The sequence below is a fragment of the Sprattus sprattus genome (assembly GCF_963457725.1).
Source record: "Sprattus sprattus genome assembly, chromosome: 20".
Taxonomy (NCBI): Eukaryota; Metazoa; Chordata; class Actinopteri; order Clupeiformes; family Clupeidae; genus Sprattus; species Sprattus sprattus.
The window spans coordinates 22089795-22111677 of NC_137918.1; the positions used below are offsets into that span (position 1 = coordinate 22089795).

The 21883-nt window shown below is 41.1% G+C and overlaps 1 protein-coding gene across 1 annotated transcript in view; it reads right to left on the minus strand.

The window, feature by feature from the left end:
* ncapg (non-SMC condensin I complex, subunit G) overlaps nucleotides 1-5250 on the minus strand; it is a gene marked incomplete at both ends in the record, with an annotated part of 15940 nt that extends 10690 nt beyond the window's left edge. Inside the window, 7 exons of the mRNA XM_080859393.1 lie at nucleotides 1885-2034; nucleotides 2624-2819; nucleotides 3083-3167; nucleotides 3552-3697; nucleotides 4161-4389; nucleotides 4624-4833; nucleotides 5143-5250. Coding sequence (XP_080715519.1) covers nucleotides 1885-2034; nucleotides 2624-2819; nucleotides 3083-3167; nucleotides 3552-3697; nucleotides 4161-4389; nucleotides 4624-4833; nucleotides 5143-5250 — 1124 coding nt within the window. The remainder of the gene's footprint in view (nucleotides 1-1884; nucleotides 2035-2623; nucleotides 2820-3082; nucleotides 3168-3551; nucleotides 3698-4160; nucleotides 4390-4623; nucleotides 4834-5142) is intronic.
* Between the last annotated feature and the right edge of the window lie 16633 nt (nucleotides 5251-21883).

A 21883-nucleotide genomic window follows, 5' to 3' on the forward strand; every position in this document is an offset into this window, starting at 1 on the left:
TTATGCTACTCCGTACGACACGTTTTTGGGCACATAGGAACGCCTTCAGGTAAGTGAAACGCCTTCTCCGGTAGCTGAAACGCCCTCTCCGTGCTCTCCAGAGACGTCGGACAGCTCTCCGTGTCCCCGCAAAAATTTCTGTCGGTCCGCTCATGGCGACGGATACTCCTTGGCCGTGATTGGCACACTACGACATAATTTCCATACGACATCAACTCCGGAAACTAACATTTCTGGACCTAGCGTTTCCTGTTTCATTACCTTTATATCCATATATATATATGCATAACAGCCACTGTCAAAGGCGCAGATCCTTTCCTTGAAAACTATTCCCTGTATATCACAATACATGAGCCGGCCCAAGTAGCCTACTGCCAGAGAACCAGCACGAGCGACAGCAATTAAAGATGTGTTTCAACAACGGTAGAAAACTGTGTTTGCTCCGTATTTTACTGAACTCATAATTATATGACAGTGGTATTAGTTACAGTTGAGACACCCGAAATAACGTGCATGCGCAGAAATCCTGAGACGTGATTTTTAGTCTGCACATGAATACTAACGTCTTCTTTGATCCCAGGAAATTTGAGCACACAACCCATCTCCCTTACGGAGATATTGGCGAAAGTTGTTTTACCTAGGCTACTTCATTTCAAACGTCTAGTTTTGCAAACGTGTCTAGTTTTTGTGCAGTAGTGAATAGAGTCTCAGTTTACTACACCGCATATCATGTTTGTAGAAAATGATTAAGGTGCAACAAATGGCAATAAGCATATTTAAATTAAATGATTCACATTGCAAGTAAAATGGTGCGGCTGGAGCAGATACAGGGAGGGACAACGGTGAGGCAGTTTGGATGTAGCGACAAACGTTTATGTGCTGTAACAGTGTTAACCAGTATGTGAGAAACGTGGGTTTTATTAAAACATAGTGTGTAATGTGTAGCTATTTCATTCCGTTTATTAACCTTTCCGGCTGTCTGTATGTATTAACTAGCCAGCAGTAGGCCTAGACGAAAGGGAATTAACCCCGAAGTTAAAAACATGTAATCTACTTCGGGAGCATTTTACTCCCCCGCATTCTCTCTACAAACTTCCATATAGACGCGGGATCAGCAGAGGAAAATCTTCTTTCCTTTTGGGAGAAACAAGGCCTATAGTGTAAGTTAAGCATATCATTTTGTTGTAGATTGCTACTTTTTCTCCCACAAAAAAAAACCTACCATGATAACGATAAGTTTGCCCTATCAGGTGTATATATAGCATTAGACACAGTGACAATATTGTGTGTCTGCTGACACCTGTTGCATTTGAGTAGTGGCAGCTGGTGGGAGAGTAGAAATCGACTGGTGTGGAGGAGAGGTAAAGCCAACTAACGATTTCCATCGCTTAAAGACGTCATGGGGTAGCTTGTCTTTCGGGACTTAAACCGTTACTCCCCCTACTGTTCTGGAAGAGAATTGTTTTCAGCACCCACAGCCGTTGGAGTACTATAAAGGGACACAAATGCTAACTAGTACGTACTATCCGGCCGCCCGCCCACTGTCCAACCATCCGACACGACCGTTTTGTGTACTATATAAGGCCCTTAAGGGGTACTGTCTATGCCTGCTATGGTCTACTGAAGTGCATGATGTGGTTGTGAAGTTACATACACACCCACAAGTCTTTCTTGCGTGGCTTAATCACTGGACTTTAGTATTTGTTTATTATTTGCCATTTCTTTGTTTTCCTTTAGAGGATTTAACATAAAGGCATGTTGAAGGTTTGTGTTGTTTTAGCACTAATCTGACAGAAAATGAGTTCATTAAAGTGAATTTACACAGGTTTCAATCATTCAACTTGCCGGACACATTATTGAGACATTCCATAAAAGGTTGCTTACCTATAAAGGTACTCTGCAAATATGACCGCCTCTGGAACCAGCTGCTCCAGGGTCTCCTCTCCCTCGTCTCCTTTCTGCTTCACAAACTCACACAGTGCTCTCCAGTGCAGCACATTCTCACAGGTCAAAGCCTCCACGGGAATCAATTTCCTGTACACATGCAGGCGACGCTAATTAATTAAATACACAAAAATGCTTACACTTACACTGCTATGACTACAAGACAGTGTCAATGGGAGGAACTTCAAGCATTTAATTTGTTCCAGTGACAAAATGTGGCTCTGACCAAGCCGTTTCACAAAAGTTCTCAAGCGGTAGTCTGTCTATATTAACTACAGCATAACAACAGGCCACTTCCACTGGTGGAATTATAGTTCTGCTGGAGGAAATAGTCAACGCTAAAACAAAGAGGTGAAACCATACCTTCACCTTTAATTTGTCTAGCTGCTGTACAAAAGCAATAGGAGGCCAGATTGTGTATTATTAACATAACATGCCTATGATGATCTACGGAACACAAGCTGGGCTTGTACTTCCAACCATGACCTTGTCACAAAGCCAGTTAGTTGGATTAATAATTTCAGACATAATGTGACATAATAATAATAATAATTAATTTTATTTTTAACGCACTTTTCATTCACAGGAATCTCAGAGTGCCTAACCCTGGACTTTCGAAGGAGTCTCTCTTTACCGAGGTACAACACACAAGTTACACAGTTCCTCAGCTCCATCATACCTGCTATCCAGACTAACTCCATCCTGCAGGAGTTCTTCAAGGCTGTCTGCCCTGGAGAAGAGGGCGTTGAGAACTTCGAAGGCTGTCTCAGCGCAGTTCTCTACGTCCAACCTGTGGAGGAGGTCCAGAACCTTGCCCTCCAGCAGACGCAGCCATGCAGGAAGCAGCTTACTCTTAACCACCTCCTTCACACACTCTAAGAAACACACACACACAATACAGTAGTGAGCAAGTCCTTCCCAGACCTTTATATTGTATAAACCACTGAAAAAACATGGTTCGAATTTCACCTCCAAGAGGAAAGCTTACTCTTAACCATCTCCTTCACACACTCTAAGAAAGACACACACACAATACAGAAGTGAGCATGTCCTTCCCAGACCAGAGCGATAACATCTGAGGGTACAAGGCTGAACAAGAAATCATTGAGCAACACGTTTACGTCAAGCTCCGTTGTACCTGATGCATCATGTAGGCCTTGCTGAAGCAGACTGACTCTCTGAGCAATGCTCAAAGCTCGCATGTGCACCTTCTCTGCCAGAACCTGGTAAATAGCCAAACAAACAGGGAGGAATCAGAACAACATTGAAGAACTACATACATACAGTACCAGTCAAAAGTTTGGACACAACTTAAATTTTATGGAGAAGTGTTTTCTTTACTTTTATTATTTTCTGCATGGTAGATTTTTTTTGTTTAGAACGTCATTCCATATGTGTTCTTTTGTAGTTTAAATGTCTTCAGTATTAATCTACAATGTAGAAAATAATAAAAGTAAAGAAAACACTTCTCAAATAAATTAAGGGTGTGTCCAAACTTTTGACTGGTACTGTACATTCACACACAAAGACCCAATACAAAGGCGGCAGGGACTAAATGAGACAGTTTTCAAACATTTAGCGCAAAATCACCACAACCTGCACCGTACCTCGTAAGCCAGCTTTCGGACTTTCTCCTTCACATCCCTGGTGCGTTTGAGGATCTTGGGCAGGGAGACCGCAGAGGGAGCGATGCAGGACAGCACAGCACGACGCACCTCAGGGTTGGAGTCGTTCTCAAGGATCAGCATATAAGCTTGTCAGGGCACAGGAAGAGAAACACAACTTTTAACATGGAGCAAAAGACTCAAATACATTACATCACATGTTGCAGCAAGGTGCTATATCCAGACTAATATGGGTGAGTTATAGGGTTTTTAATGCAGCAGTTTGGCTATGTTTGACCACTGCTGAAATCAACCTGGAAAACTAGAACATAATGCATAATAGCCTTAATAATAGCCATAATAGCCTTAAAAGTACATAGCCCTTGTTCCGGTTCTTCCATAATATACTTTCTTAAACTTCATAGACCATTGCACTGTTTGTTTTTGTATTGTGTTTGTTTTTGTATTTTGTTGTAATGTATATTTTGTGTAAGCACATTAAGAGCCAGTTCACCAGGTCAAATTCCTTGTTTTTGCAAACTTACTTGGCCAATAAAATCTGATTCTGATTCTGATAAGGTGCACACCTGTCTAGGCATCTCAGCTCAGTACCTTTCATGGTGGGGCAGTCTGCATTCTGAGGCTCCTGCAGTCTCGCCATGGCAAGGGCGGCCTGGATGCGGATGTTGGGGAATTTGTCTGTGACCCGAATCAGCATGGTTTCGTGAATTTGATCAAAAAGATCATCATCAATCAGGGCATTCTCAGACATACTGCCCAAAAGCTTGTTGATGAGCTGACAGACACGAAAACGCACTGCATGACTGTTGGCATTGTGTGACTAAAAGAGACACAAACAAGAGAAGTGTGAGAGTTAAACACATATACACTCCCAAAAAAAAAAAAAAAAAAACATTTGCATACAACCCCTTTAACAAAAAAATATAAAGTAAATATTATGGTATATGTTATAGGCAAACTAAATGATTAATAATGAATAATAATTGATCATTGATAATGATTGATATATTGTATAAACCACTGTAAAAATATTGCTATGTGGTTAGAATTTCACCTCCAAGAGGAAATTGAACAGGAAATGCAAGAAGGGATTCTCTTCCTCCTCTTCCTCTTCTTGCCCCTCAGGAACGGTAGTCTCGAAACTGGTTGCAAACTTGGTGACAAAATCAATGACATTCTCCACTGCTGGTTCCCGTTTGTAGACTATCATGGCATACTTCAGGTATTGGATGAACTCGTCATGGAAGGCAGTTTTGTCTTCCAACTGTGGATATATATAAAATAGGTTTAAAGACTCAAGGTTAAAAAAAGACAGTACTGAAACATGCCTGGATAACAACATTTGTCAACTTCAAATGCTTGAGCTTTCTTTGAAGCCATAAAGCCATCAATCATCCTCTAGTGGCAATCCTACTGGCACAACTGATTGAGCTAATAAAAACCTTCAAGTGAAATATGCACATGCAAAAAAAAAAAAAAAAAAAAAAAGATGTGAGAAAAGAAGGCTACACAGTACTTATTTAATGGACATTCGTGAAACTGTCCAACAGTAAAGCACACACCCTATGCTCACCTTGTTGTATCTGCTTTTCAAACTGGCAGCAAGTTTGGCTTTGTTGTTGTGAGCCTTTTGTGCCCGCTGGAAGGCCTCCTTGATTTCCAGATCATTGTCTGCAGTCATGATTACCTCCTCTGTGAAGGAGAGAGACTGTCAACCATATGGCAAGCAATAACCAGGGTCAAATTATGTTGACACTTGAATTCTCAATGATAGCAAAATAACGTATTCTTTCGAACACAACATGACGGAAAACTTATAAATCACTGGATTAGCATGATGTAGGAAATACTTGTATCTTTAATATAAACCAAAACAAGTTACACCATGTTATGCTTGTATCATTTAAATTCAGTTTTCTTATTCTTTGGTGGCAAGGATAAACAAGCTAGCCAATAGATGTATTTACTCAATGCAACTACCTCCGAACTAAAGTGATGCATGGAGTTTAGTGCAGTGAATTGCAATTATTAGACTACCGTGATATGTATTCTGTAAATCGCTTGCGACACAAACGTCTGCGAAATAATTCACCTCAAGAAGATCAATCTCTGTGAACTAGATATGTGATTTACAAAACCTAGATATCGAGCTCATTATTGTTAGCTGTAGCGAGCTAAGCTAACACTAGGTAACCCAAACATAGATGTTCACATTACAAATGGGCCTATCGCCAAAACAATATTTACACCAATATTACATTTTCATGAAAAGGTAGCTAACGTTATTGATAGTTAGCTAACGTTAGACATAACTACCTTCTCTCAAAACAGTAGTTATAACGTTAAATTAGCTAGGATAGCGATAGCTGACCTAACGTTAACACCCAAGTAACGCCCTACAATTCAAGCAACAGCAAAAAAAGCGATGTCTATCGATAAATCCGATTAGATTCCTGTATTTTCACCGAAACTGGTCGTCTTACTTGGTGCTTTCTTCACTGCTACTTTGTCGATTTTCTTCTGTCCTTTATTATTTTAATAGGTTTAAGTAAGTTCAGACACCGCCCGCCAGTTTTTGAATGATCTTCTTCGTTTTCTTCTGTTGTTTTTGGCTGCTGGCAATCCAGTTTTGGCGCATTACTGCCACCAAGTGGGTTGGGTGCAGAGCAGCGATAAAGGTGAAGTGTAGTTACGTAAATAAAAATGAATGATTCAATAATAATAGTGATACTTCAAAAATGTTGTACTTTATGTAGTAATATATTCTTTTCCTTAGTAATTAAAAAAATAATATAACACGTTTCCATACTAAAAGTTTGTAGCTTAATCCACAGTTAATTTAAGTGGCGCATTATTTTGTGACATTCATTTGAAAGAAACTCCCTTTGATGTGCTATACACTCTTCCAACATTCCTCCTCTTCCAAACAAAGTCAAAGGCAAATGCTCTATTATGTTTTAGACTATGATTAAGGCTACCTTGTCAATCCTATACTATCAGGGCATTTTGGACCCAACCATACCCCTCTACAGTAAATTAATTGTTGTTTGTCTATGCAAATGGTAGCTTAACTGTTTTCTCCCAATAGAGGGAACAACATGGGTTGCCAATATTAATGGTTTAGTTAAGCTAAGTTGACATGACACATAAATAAAATTATGTATTAAGTAAAAAGTGTCAAGTGCTAAAAAAACATGTTTGGTATCAAGTTGAAAATGCAATGTTCACTGTGGACATACAGGAATTTCCTTTCCTGATGAACAGCATCTTTATAACATCTTGCCTTGATCCAAAGCTGTTGGTTGACGTCACTTTCTCCCAACACCAAGCCATGACTCATACCAAGCCATGAACCTAGTCAGCGCTGCAAAGAAGGCACCCAGCAGGGGCAACCAGGCACGTGCACAGATAGACCCCTGGTGCTCAAGCACCTGCCCTTTTGCCCTGGATGAGAAAAGTGCCCCTTCTGCTGGAACCAAATACTTTCTTGATTCATCAATATTAAAGAATACAAAATACTCTCTCTGTCATCAATTCCCCCACAAATGTGCTTTGATATCTGATGTCTCATTATGTAGCAACTGGTCAGACGTTTCCTTAAAAAATACGAACACAAACTCACGAAATCTGTGATTTCAAAGCCTTGTCCAGCTGTTTACTGACGTTTGTCATGTTTAATGAAGAGAGAGAGGGAGAGAGATACAGGCAGGCAGACAGACAGACAGATAGACAGGCAGGCAGGCAGAGAATTTTAAGGCAGTTTTACTGTTCTACAAATTAGACAAGTTCACTAGTTTTGTTTCCTTTTAAAATGATTATTGAAATAATTGAAATGAAAGGTATAGGTCTTAAGTTGAGCTACATGACAGTCTAGTGAGGTTTATGTGGTATATTATTAGTGTAATGCTACTTATGCTTAAACTCAGTCAGAAAACAGTAAACAAAAACATGTGTGCTGTGTTGTCAGCTTTACAGAGATTGTGTCAGTCACTCTAGACTATTATGCACAACATTGATTTATCTCATTTACAAAATTTGCAGCATAATGCCAAGAAAAGAGAAAAGCAGAAGTTCAGGGAACTGCAGCAAGTAGCTCAGGGTAGCAGCTCTGTTTTATCTCAGGCCATCAACCAGTAAAACAAATGAGGGAACATCAGTAACCCTACCTGGTTCAGAGGAGCCATCACAGATGAGGAAGGACAGAGATAGTGTATGACTGTTTTTTTTATTTATTTACTATTATTATTTTTAATTCCATAAATAATTTGGTGATAGGTGCCCTTTTTTTTGGTTTGAGCACCTGCCCCCCAAAATGTCTGTGCACGTGCCTGGCACTGAGCGTGCATTGAGCTAGAGCAGAAAGTTCATGCTTGTAACGTGTTCAAAGAAATCCAGTAAAGGCATCGTTAACTTTACACCGGTGTTTATATAATGTATGTTGTGCAAATACACAACAGTATCTTAACCCAACTGCTAGGATACTGACCAACACTGTAATCTTGACAACACTTGACCAACACTGTAATCCGTTCCTTTATCACTCGGCACCCGACAGGGCTGCCCTCTGTCTTCCATAATTTTTTGCCCTGGCAATTGAACCCCTAGCCATTGCAGTGCGGTCTCATAACTCTATCTCTGGAGTAAAAGTGGGGCCTGAGAATCATGTCATAAGTCTATACGCAGATGACATCATCTTACTTCTCACCAGCTTAGACTCGTCTATGCCTGCCCTCTCAGACCTATTAGTAAGGTATAATGTGATCTCTGGTTATAAGGTTAATGCACGAAAGAGTGTGGCTATGTCTCTTAACTCTTCAGCAGAGAACATCTCAAGGAACAACTTTCCTTTCCAGTGGAACGCCCAATTTTTACTTATAGGTTTAAAGATCCCTTGCCAACTAGACAGTATTTTTCACTGAACGATGATTTGTTGTTTAATAAAGTAGAGAAGGACCTGGATAGGTGGATGCACTTACCAATTTCTCTGATTTGGAGACGGAACTGTATTAAGATGAATATCCTACCGAAGTTCCTCTACCTATTTCAGACCCTCCCTATATCTGTACATAACAATTTCTTTAAGAAACTGCAAAAACTGATTTCCTCATTTATTTGGAAGAGGAACTCTATACAATACACCCAGGCATGGGGGACTGAAGCTTCCTAACTTAAACCCTGTAATCTCTTTAAGAGCCTCCCATATAACGCCCCATAAGGTTTTAGTTTTTTTACAGTCCTATGTAACATCTAGGACAAAGATCTAAGAGTGACTCATTAATCTTATGACGTCTTTCTGGTGTAAAGTAGATTCTAGGTAGAATGTTAAGATACCTTGCTCATCGAAGGATTGAGGAGGTCATCCTTTTGTTTGTATCCCTGCAAATCTATTATCTCCGCAAAGAAATAGGGTGGGGCAGCGGGGTGAAACGTTTACAACTGTGTATTTTCATTTGGGATGTCTGCACTACTGATGTAAACCAAAAATCAATAAATACAATGATAAATAAAATAAAAAATAAGACTTTGGGTGTCCCTTTCCCTCTGGTCTACAGGGGGAGCCGTCTGGTCTGGCCAACGTGGTTAGATGGCAGCTTATTGGCGGGGACATTTAAAGAGTTCAGTCTCTCTGATCTATTGTGCCTGCTCAGGTCCTGCAGATATACAGGGGGTGGCTGCAGTACCTTTTCCTCAGCTCCCTCTTCTATCCATTTTACCACGACACATACACTATCTGCACTACATTGAGCTTTTCTTTTTCTTGCCTCCCATTGCCTGACGTTTTGTAAGTATTTGATTTGGTTATTTAAATAAACTATATTTTGATTTAACCTTAACTCTGTGTGGTCTCCCCATTTGTGTTATCTCCACGTGGAACCATGTGGACGTAACAGTGTATGTGTGCTCTATAAGAGCTGAACATAGTTTAACTTTCAGAAAGAGTTTAAAGGTCTGTTGTACGATCTCAGTATAACCATTCAGTCCAGTGAAGAGGCTGGATGGCAATACACCGCTGTATAATACAATGTAACAGTTCTGCTGCAGCGTGTCCAACCCAGGTGATTAGCCAGCTACCTCAAGACTTACATCACTGCTTTTTTGGTTTGGAAATAATCCTAGCCAGTTGTTGTGGAAACACCATTAGTAATACTTCTCTTGTTAATAATTTCTTTAGAGGTCATAGTGCATCAGAGCACCACAATGTATTTGTCAGGTGCAAGTTACTAATTCAGTTACACATTCAAACAAGGCTTAAGTGAACAATCTAAAGTTACAAATACATGAGCAGACATGAAACATCCAAACATTCAGAGCGTATGAACATACCTGGCTGCTCAGAGGATGATGGCTAAACAATATTCAAAGTCCTTTGACTATCTCCCCCTTAAATACCCTGTTAATGTATTCCTACATCTGGTATAATAATATACATGTGCAACTTAGGGTTTTACACTGCATACTTCTACCTTCAGGACCGATTGTTCATCATCTGTCATTGTGGACTTAATGGTGACATCATCTTTTTCATAAATCAAACGAATGCCACTAGCTTTACCTCTGACAAACCCTATCTCTTTTCCATTGTACATCTCTTCATAGAGAGAGTCATCGTAGATTCTATCCATGCCATATACTCCTACTGCTTGCAAGGTGTCGTACAAGTTATAGTCATAAGGCACTGAGAACATGACGGCCATTTTCTTATCATCTTTTTTTGTAGATTCATTCTTCATAGTGTAGGTGAAGACTCCAACAGATCCACGCATTGTGTCCACAGTCTTGGCAAAGAGACCACTGCCAGATTCAAACGGGAGGAGTGCTGTTGGAAAAGTAGTTTTGCAGTGTCCACTGATGAGGTGCCAACTGGTCAGAGAAACAACAGAAATATGGAATCATTCAGGTGGATACCAGTTTCATTTTGATTTCAAAAACAAAGAAATGTTTAACTTGGATTGGCACTGACTGCAAACAGAGCAAAACTTCTGGTATCCATCAAAAGGTAAAAATATCCTCCAACATCTCTTCACCAAAACAGTAACCTTTTTGTACGCTGAACCTTTGTTTCAAGTATGAATAGGTCACAGCAGGTAAATATTAAACAAAGGTGTAGTAGTGAAAAGATTGCACAGCACAGATTAACTTTAGGATTATTCACACAAAGAGTAAAAGCACCTTCTTTAGTCTCTGAGGTCCTTATAAGGTCCATGACCAAAAGGGACTCAGCTATCGTGTTTCAGTCATCCACCATCACCAAATTATCCCATGTGATAAGATGACGGTACAGCAAATAGTAGTGTTTTATTTCCTCTAATCTTTTTGTGGGTGTGCAAATGATTCCTGAGAAGTCCCAGTCCACGATGGGTATGTGGTGAGTGGACTATATGTAAGATACACACACACTAACACACACTGCAAAACTACTTTTCCACCAGCACTACCCCCGTCTGAATCTGGCAGTGGTCTGTTTGTCAAGACTGGGGACACAGTGCGTGGATCTGTTGGAGTCTTCACCTACACTATGAAGAATGAGTCTACAAAAAAAGATGATAAGAAAATGGCCATCATGTTCTCAGTGCCTTATGACTATAACTTGTACGAAAACTGGCAAGCAGTAGGAATTTATGGCATGGATAAAATTTGCGATGAGTCTCTTTATAATGAGATGTACTATGAGGTAAAGCTAGTGGCCCTCCTTTGATTTATGAAAAAGATGATGTCACCATTAAGTCCACAATGACAGACGGAAAACAATTGGTCCTGATGGAAGAAGTACACAGTGTAAAACCCTAAGTTGCACATTTATATTACTATACCAGATGTAGGACTAAAGGTTAACTGGGTATTTCATTTTAGTCAAAGGACTTTGAATATTGTGTAGCCATCATCCTCTTAGCAGTCAGGTATGTTCATACTCTATGAATGTTTGGATGTTTCATGTCTGCTCATGTATTAGATTGTTCACTTTAGCCTTGTTTGAATGTGTAACTGAATTAGTAACTTGCACCTAACAAATACATTGTGGTGCTCTAATGCACTGTGCTCTCTAAAGAAATTATTAACAAGAGAAGTATTACTAGGTAACGGTGTTTCCGCAATAACTGGCTATAGGATTCGTTTCAAACCGAAAAAGCAGTGATGTTAGTCTTGAGGTGCCTGGCTAATCACCTGGGTTGGACACGCTGCAGCAGAACTGTTACATTGTATTATACAGCGGTGGACTGCCATCCAGCCTCTTCACTGGACTGAATGGTTATACTGAGATCGTACAACAGACCTTTAAACTCTTTCTGAAAGTTAAACTATGTTCAGCTCTTATAGAGCAGACACACACTGTTACGTCCACATGGCTCCACATGGAGATAACATAAATGGGGAGACCACACAGAGTTAAGGTTAAATCAAAATATAGTTTATTTAAATAACCAAATCAAATACTTACAAAACGTCAGGCAATGGAAGGCAAGAAAAAGAAAAGCTCAATGTAGTGCAGATCAAAATGGATAGAAGAGGGAGCTGAGGAAAAGGTACTGCAGCCAACCCCCGTATCTGCAGGACCTGAGCAGGCAGAATAATTCAGAGAGACTGAACTCTTTAAATGTCCCCGCCAATCAGCTGCCATCTAGCCACGTTGGCCAGACCAGACGGCTCCCCCTGTAGACCAGAGGGAAAGGGACACCCAAAGTCATATTTTGAAGATTGTATTTATTGATTTTTGGTTAACAACATACAGGTAGTGCAGACATCCCAAATGAAAATACACACAGTTGTTAACTTTTCACCCTGCTGCCCCACCCTATTTCTTTGAGGAGATCATAGATTTGCAGGGATACAAAATAAAAGGATGACCTCCTGCCCCCTGGCATATTATCTATATAGTACTGTAGCTCTTAAAACCAGACCAACTTTTATCAAAGAGATGTGGCTTCTTTTTAAGGTTGATGGTAAGGTTGATGGTAAGGTTGAAGGCAGTGTTTCCAAGATTTTAGGACAAAATTCCCAACGGTGTTTACTAGCCAGTGACAGCAGGCAAACATACAAGTCAGGAGAAAAACTCAGCATGAAAAAAAACTCCAACTTACAATAACTGACCTTATCACTGCTGTTTTTAGAAGTAAATTGCTTTATTTTTTTATCTTCTTGTGCAGTTCAACATTATTTGCCCTAGCGGTTGTTCACATGGTTTCTAACGTACAATTTGCGGTTTATTGCAGACTATTCTGGCCCCGGTGTTGTACCCGATTCAGCACCCCCGTCAGAATATGCACCCCCTTGACGCACCACTCGCTTGCCTAAACAAACGCAGGGGAAAATACTATACTACGATTTCATTATTTGTGAAAGAGATGGAAGAGAAGAACACAAGTGATTACAGTCTTTAGAACTGTTCTAAAGAGTACAAACAACCGATGTTTTTCTATGCACCCCTTGACGCACCACTCGCTTGATCGGAAAGGAAAGCAGTTCGCCTAAATAAACGCATGGAAAAATACTATACTACGATTTCATTATTTGTGAAAGAGATGGAAGAGAAGAACACAAGTGATTACAGTCTTTAGAACTGTTCTAAAGAGTACAAACAACCGATGTTTTTCTTCCAAAAACCTCGGATAATAGCGAACGCAAAAGAACACCTTTTTGTTCTGTGGAAATATATAGCCTACCCCAGCCATGACTACAAAATGAATTAATGTAATTTTAAATTAGCAAGTTGAATGTATTTGACACGGTGTTTCACAAGACTAAATAACGAAATGCAGTTTAGTATCTAACAGGAAGTGCAAATAAGCAGAAAGTGCAGAATATGTGCATATGAATGGCAGTGGTATATACATAATGGGATAGTATAAGATACAGTATGATACAGTACTCTGCTTACTCATACTAGTCCCATGTCTGTACTCTGAAAAGCATTTGATGATCTGATCAACAGAATTCTTTTAAAAAGGGGGGGGTGGGGGGGTGCATATCACGACAGGCCAATTTCATACCATGCAGAATAAGCACCCCCTGTTCAATTCTGCTAGGAAGGTGTCACATGCATGAAACTCACTGTGCTTACTCATACTAGTCCCATGTCTGTACTCTGAAAAGCATTTGATGATCTATACATGTCTATGGCTACACCTGGCTATTGTTTGCCTTCTAGCTCTAGGTCCAGTGTGTCACGTAATAAGCGTTCCCCCCTGGGGAACTAAATTCTCAGGTGTGTTATTCCTCCCCCACTGAATATAGTCACCCCGTGACAATTTGTTTTACCTAATGTTATTTATTCGGGTTATGCGCTGTGGTGATCAGTCCTACAGTTGGGTGTTGAGAAGGTTGCCAGCGGAATCCAGCTGTGCACCCCCGTTGTGCAGGCCATGCACGATACTTAGGGACACAGAGAGGTCACCCAATCCTCTGTTCCCAGAGTTCCGTGGGCTGCGCATGGGGTGCACATACATGTACAGAAGATGACCATAAGGTTTTAGTTACCCCAAACCGGTTTCCGGGCTCCCTATTACCTCTATATAAACCAGAGCCACATCTGTCCAGTTGTTGGTCAGGAGAAGCTGCAGGAGAGCATTACCATTAGGGGCAGTTGTGAGACGATTTGCAATTCTAAAGCCAATTCACAGATTGGAAATGCCACGATAGTTCTTGCCGTGTGTTTTCCAGAAAGTGAGAGCACTTTGGGTTCCAATCAGACCCGGGGTTGGTAATCGGGAGAATCGGGAGAGTTCCCGGTGGGCCGCTTCGAGAATTACATTTTTTAACATTTGGCACGTTATTCGACAATTCTCTTGAAGTAGGCTATACACGTTCAACATTCTGACACCGCAGCCTCTGCATGGGTTGTGCCATGCAAGGAAGGCCTCCCCTCCAAAATACAGTTGGTTGGGTTCATAGCCCGTCATTTCCAATACGTTTTCTCATATAGGCTACCGATAGCTGGGCCTGCCCTACCGCAACGATACGAGTCAGGGAGGATGGATGTTGTAGCGTTGTCAACCTATTCGCAAGCAAAATATTAAATTGAATCAAAATATTAGCCTTTTTATATCACCCAATATATGGCGATCCATAGACTTTGCAAATAGTATGCAAATATTGATAACAAAACTCAAACTTGATCTGTGTATGCAGTAAAATGACTCCTGCTGAAAAATATGAGCCTGAAATGTGCAATGAGGAGGCCATGAAGGGACAGGTAGAGCGGATAACAGAGTTAACAATATGAATCAAAGTTATTTAATGTAAGAATTGGTCATAAGACAGTGCTTGATGAAAGAAAAGAATGCCAGGGGAGATTTTAGATGATGAACCAGTAGCCTCATCTGATGCTGCCTTCGAAGTGAATGCCCATAATGTTATTCTGGACACCGTGGCAGGTAGCATGGATAGGAGGTTTTCAGCAAATGCAAAACTTGGCTCAGATTCTGCTTGTCTTGACCCTAAAAACATTCCTGAAATAAAGATAAATGGGCTCCCTAACTCAGCACTCCAGGAAATCAGCAAATGTCTGCTTATGTTTAATGACAGAGCTAGCACATTACAAACTGAGCTGCTTAGCCTAGCATACCAATGGGAGAGACTGAAAAAGTCCTCTCTTGAAAGTAATACTGTCAGGGCATGTAGTGAGGTGGCACAGGAAGGTCAGGAGGAAAGTGGCGGACTACAATATATGGAAGAACCAGAGATGGAGCTTGAAAGTAGGACCTGTTTCTCCTGCAAAAACTGTGCCATTTGTGTCCATGTAATCATGGACAGATTATGAAACCATGGGCCCCTGGGCCTGGACATGGAAAAGCCCCCCCCCCCTTCGCGCACGGCTTACTTACACATTTTCTTACACAGCGCAGCTACACTCAATTAAAGCCAAAGGCAAATGAACAAAATAACCCTCTTTCAACCACAAATAAGAGATACATAACAGCGACTTCATGCAGGCTCTAGCTAAGGGCCCCCCTGAGCTCATGGGCCCCTGGGCCTGGTAGACCCATTCGGTAATCCATCCCTGCATGTAATACTCTCACAGTACAACCTCCTCACAGATGCCTATCATGTCATTGGGTTAGCATATAGTAAGTTTCTGTTGACTTCATGTGAGAGAAGCTTCTCAACCATAACATTTGTGAAGAATAGGCTAAGCTCATTGAGTCAGGACAACTTGGAGGCTTTCATGTTAATGTGCACAGAGAAGTCTATAAGCAACGACACAGTTAGCCTATAGATAAAGTGGCTGAAACCAGTGCACTGCTTAGGCGGTTACTGATGCTGTAGATGCTGTTGGTGCTATTCGCAATGTAACTGTATACTGTACTGTGAGTTGAACTGTAAACATTAGTTCAATATGCCTCTTTGTTGAAAAGTGGGATATGTTTCAAATTCTTTATTTATGTATTTCTGCTTCTGTTAATTTATCAACCTATCCTTGAGGTATAGTGGAATATTTTTTGTAAACTTCTCAGCTTAAGTGGATTATTATTTAACCTTTACATTATTTGTTGTACCATGATATTGATTTAAAAAAAAAAAACTACAGGATAGTTAGAGCTGAACTGTTGCTTCATTTATCCAATTTCTACTACCATGGTAAACTTGGGCCAGAAATTCCCGGGCTGAAAAGTGGCCCCACTCAGGCCCTGGTTCCAATCACATACCCCCCTCCTTTTCAATATGCAATGGGGTTAGTTAAGGTACAACTGGGGCGAGTTAACGCGCACGGCATCGCATTTTGTGGACACCCTGGTCTGTTAAGTTGCCAGGTGCACAGTTGCCGAGTCATAAATGGAGGCGCGGCAAAGTTACCTGACTCTGCCCTAGTCTGTTTTCTAACTATATTGTTCCTGATTAATGATTCATCCTTGCATTACGTGAAAAGACCTTTAGAAACCCTGCCCTGTTTTGTGTGGTTTCTTTCACTGTCTTTTCAGGACAGAGAATGGCGTAGCATCGTTCTTATAAGGTGAATACGTTTCTATATAATTCATGTCTTCATTTGAGCAAATGTATTATAAAATGATATTGTTCTGACTTGAGTATTTAAGTCTAAAATGTTTTAAATCTTGGCTTATGTTTAAAAGGCTCAGTGAGGTAAAGTGTTTAGCTCAGCCTAGTTAACCCTGGACCGCAGTCAACTCTTGAAATTTTGATGTCTTTAATAGGTACTTGTTTTGAAAATGTATACGCTCCAGGCCCAGTGTTTTCAAAATCATGAAAACACTAGTATTACATTATAAGGCTTTAAATTGCTTCCCTAAGCATTTATTGAATTATCAGGTAGATAGATAGGCCTAGTCTTTTTTTCACTCTGACGTTCTCTTTCTTTTATCCTCTGTAGAAAAAAAAATCGATCTTCAAACACGTGATTTTGTTTAGATATTTTGTCTTGGCTTTCATTTTGATCAATCAATATCGCCTCCTGTTGAGACATTATCAAAATTTAAACGTAGGATGTTACCAGAGATTATGTTATAAAACGGTTAACTGGCAGATGTTAAAATAAATCCAGTTATTCTACATTATGTCACACTACGTTTTACGGTAGTTGAAAGATTACCAACATTTTTTACATCTGTTAGATAAAAACTCCACTTTTTAAAAAAGGTTTTTTGGAAACATAGGCTAAGCATTCATGCTAAGCGCTTCCCGGTGGAGGACACTGATCCAAGACGGACAGCCAGGACAAACCACGTGAGTGCTCTTATCTTATCATCAAAACTTGCCTAATGACACTTTGGCTTTGTATGTTACGACATTATTTAAAAGTTAACTGGGAGATGTTAAAACAATCTAGGTTCCCACTTTTGGGAGGGTTAAGCCCCTCGATGAAAGCTAGTATGACACAGCAAAGCTAGAGGGGTCTGGGGGCATGCTCCCCCATAAGAAATTCTTTAAAATGTCCTTTTTAAATTGAGCCCTGTATGGGGTTTTAGGAAGAGAAATTAACAAATTCAGATTTAAAATATGGCACAACAATAAACTTATTATAGACATCTGCTGCGATAAGTGCTAATTATACTGTAGCATGGTGGTAGGGATTTGCAGCTCAAGTGAGTAGGGTAACATTGTAGGCTAGAGTTCACTAGCTAGTTATAGCTGGCGGAGCTACTGAGTAGGGTAGCATACCCAAAGGATCAATGAACCGGCATGATAAAAGAGAGCCACAATATCTGTAATTAACTGTTGATGATTTAACCATTTCGTTTCTTTAACTATTTTAAACTTCATGTGCTATACCTTTATATCCAGCTGCTGATTATGGCAGCTTTCACCAGCTTGGGTCAGCCAGTCGCTCCAAGTCTGTTATCTAGACGTTATCACTGTCTGTCTGCATGTCACGAGGCTCACTCACTCACTCACTCACCTAACAGAGAGGGACTCCTGTGCCACTTGAGTATATTATTCCTAACTCTAAAAATTCAACAAAATAAGGTGACTAAATCGGTTGTTAGATGTGAATTTGACGATCTCAAAATAAAAATATATTTTTGGGGGGGCTAAACTTTTGGGGGCTCTTGCAATGCGTTGATCCAACGGATGACGGAGGAGGAGTCTGGCGCATGGGGTTGTGTTGATAACGGAGACGTTATAGTGAGATTGACAGGTCAACAAACAAATCCCGCAAGCTGTTTACCTTGTGGGTAGAAGCATGCTTACATTAGATATGTGGTCAGACACCTTGCAAATCCTCTCAGACGTATTTCTCAGTTACAATAATAGGTTTTTTATATTGTATTGTGAGTGTGCCTTCACACTATATGCGTTGGAATGCGTTGATCGGTCAAGGTTGACTTCAAGGTTCACTTTGAATGGGGTGAGTTGGCGTCACACTCTTCCGTTGCAGTGCCTTGATCCACGGAGTTTGGTGCGCCATCTTTTTTTTTAGCTTCGCGCTCTTGAGACGTGACCATGAACACGATCTGTGCTGTCGTATTTGCATGAAAGGCGATTTGATTGGCTAACACATGCATTTTTCAACTCTTGCGTGAACCTTGACGGATCAACGCATTCCAATGCATATAGTAGAAGTCAGCCGTGAGGCAGGCAAGAGAATCCCAGACAGGGACTTTGAACTTAAGGCTGTAGAAAATATTGGAATTCAGACCTAGGCTAAATGTGCTGGCAAATGTCCCTGCCTGGGATTCTCTTGCCTGCCTCGTCTGTCTCGTTGTTTTTGTGACATTGAAAATAAAGTACTTTGAACTTATAGCTGTAGAAAATACTGGAATTTAGACCCAGGCTAAATGTGCTGGCAATGGTCAAAGTACTTTATTTTCAATAGCACAAAAACAACAAGACAGACGAGGCAGCACCAGACAGCTAAAAAACGTATGTTGCTGTGCACACTTACTTCCACAGCTAAATAATAATAAATAGCAATTAATACATAGATAAAATGAATATCCCTGAGTGAAACAAACAATATATATATTGAGGTGCATCAATGAGTGTAGGGTAGTGTGTCAGAGTGCAGTCAATGTGTCCATATTCAGTCATATTTGTGTTTGAGCATTGGGACGGGGCGGGGGGAGGTGGGATTGGGTAAGCTGTTGAGAAGCCTTATTGCCTGTGGATAGAAGCTCTTTGCCATTCTGGATGTGCGTGCAATGGTGTGTTCTGAACCTTTTCAGACGGACAAACACTCTTTATTGCGCATCGGTAGAAGTTGATCAGTAGTCTGAGGAAGGTGTAGAAGAGGCGTTGCTGGACTTTCCCTATAACGGAGGCTGCGTTAGGCCCAGAAACTTAGAAGAGGTGACTCGCTCAACCTCTTCTCTGTTGATGTGGAGTGGGAGATGGTGGTTGTGCTGGGCAGACTTCCGGAAGTTGGTGATCATTTCTTTAGTTTTCTTTATGTTCAGACTGAGGATGTGCTCAGAACACCAGACTGCCAGGTTTCCCACTTCTTGCCTGAAGGCAGCCTCATCGTTGTTGGAGATGAGGCCAAGCACTATGGTGTCGTCTGCAAATTTGAAGATGTAGTTGGATGGGCAGGAGAAGTACAGTCGCGGGTGTAAAGAGTGTATATTCGTGGGCTGAGTGCTGACGGTCAGATTTGAAAAGTGGTGCTTCCCCAGTTGTACTGCCTGTGTGTGATTGGTAAGGAAGTCCAATACCCAGTTACACTGTGATAGTATTTAGTTTTATACCATATATTGGAAACTCAGTCTTGGATTTGTCAGTCATGATCCAGGTTTATTCTTGAACAATGGTGGCCACACATTGTTGAGACAGAGGCTTGAAGTTACACACTCACTCACAGCGTTTCACTTAAGCTTATCTAACGATCCCTTAAGGGACAGGGTGTTAAATACATTAAGTTTAGGGGTGTAACCATCTATTCAAATAGGCCATGGACAAGGCACCTTTGTCTTGACCTGGGGGGGAGGTGAGAGCACCCAGGAAATGCTTACATGCTAGTTAGATACAAATAAAAGTAACATTTATACTAGGTATAAAATAAGATTGAATTATTGACTATGGCATATCCTTATTAACTATGAATCTCAAATGACCGGTCCCTTCAACAGTATGGCATTGAGGTTTAAGTCCTGACATTTTGGAGGTGAGTTTGCCCGAAAGGATTGTGTTGAAATCGGGAATGTACTCTATGAAGAGAATGCGGATGTATCTGTTCTTTAGCTCCAGGTGCTCCAGTGCAGTATGAAGCAACAAGTCTACTGCATCCTCTGTAGACCTGTTCGCTTTCCAGGCAAACTGGTGTTGGTTAATGAAGCTGGTGTGATGCCTCTGTACACTGCTCAAAAAAATTTAAAGAACACTTTGAAAACACATCAGAACTCAATGTGAAAAAAAAAATATGTTGGATATCTATACTGATATGAACAGTTTAATGTCTTAGGACTGAAAGGATACAACATATTTTGATGTAAATAAAAGTTTTACCCGAAAATCAAAGTGAAAAAATTGTGTGGCAGGCTAGTCCATTTTGCCTAAATTAAATTTCTGCAACTCAAAATGCTTCTCAATATCTTGTGTGGCCCGCACGTGCTTGTATGCATGCTTGACAACGTCATGGCATGCTCCCAATGTTACAACGGATGGTGTCTGTAGGATGTCCTCCCAGATCTGTCATCGCACCTGGGCTCGTGAGTCGTGGGGTCTCGTGGCCAGGCCCATAGACATACTATGTGTGTCTATTATTGTCTATTGACAGGCCCCCCCAGTACTGTGTCTGACAGAAGTCCTAGACCCTAATTTTCACGCTCAGATACGCTTGTGTTCAGAGATGAACTGGTATCACTCTGCAGCGAGTGTCTAATGCTACTAACACGCTTGAAAAGGCAAACATATCTCCATCATGGTTGGTATTATTTATGGGGGAAAATAGTAGCAATCTATAACAAAATGATATGCTTATCCTTAAAAACAGAGCTCAGCAAAAGCACAGTTTTAAAAAATTATACGTTTTTTAAAATGTAGGAAATGCTTTTCTGAATAAAAAGGTTTTTAGGCCAGTCTTAAAACAGTCCAGTGTCTGTGTTGCCCTTAAGTGGTCCGGGAGGCTATTCCGCAGTCGCGGGGCTGCAGCGGAGAAGGCCCGGTCGCCCATGGTGCGTAGCCTAGTGTTTGGGACCTGCAGGAACAGACTGTTATTGGATCTGAGGGGGCGGTTTGATGTTTGGGGAGTAATGAGTTCTTGCAGGTAAGGGGGGGCATGACCGTTTATGCATTGGTGGGTGAGTAGGAGGACTTTGTAGTCAATGCGGGATGAGACAGGGAGCCAGTGCAGTGAGTGTAAAATGGGGGTTATGTGGTTGTATTTCCTGACTCTCATCAGGATCCTGGCAGCGCTGTTCTGGATGTACTGAAGCTTTTGGATGTTCCTGCCAGTGATCCCAGTGAACAGTGAATTGAAGTAGTCCAGTCTTGAGGAGATGAAGACGTGGACGAGCTTCTCAGCATCTGGCAGGGTTAAAGTGGGGCGGAGCTTGGCGATGTTTGAGATGGTAGAAGGAGATTTTGCACAGATGCTTTATATGATCGTTGAAGGTCAGGTGAGGGTCAAACCTAACTCCTAGATTTGTGACTGTGGTGGAGAGGGGTATGACCTGACTGTCGAAGGTGAGATGAGTTATGGAGGATGACTGAACCTGGTGTGGAGTGCCAACAAGAAGGGCCTCGGTTTTGCTGCTGTTCAGCTGGAGAAAGTTGTTTCTCATCCATGACTTTATCTCCCCAAGACAGGCAGTAAGACATGACATGGCAGCAGAGGGGCTTGGGGCAGTTTTGATGTACAGCTGTGTGTCATCGGCATAACAGTGAAAGGACATCCCATGTCTGCTGACAACACAGCCGAGGGGGAGCAT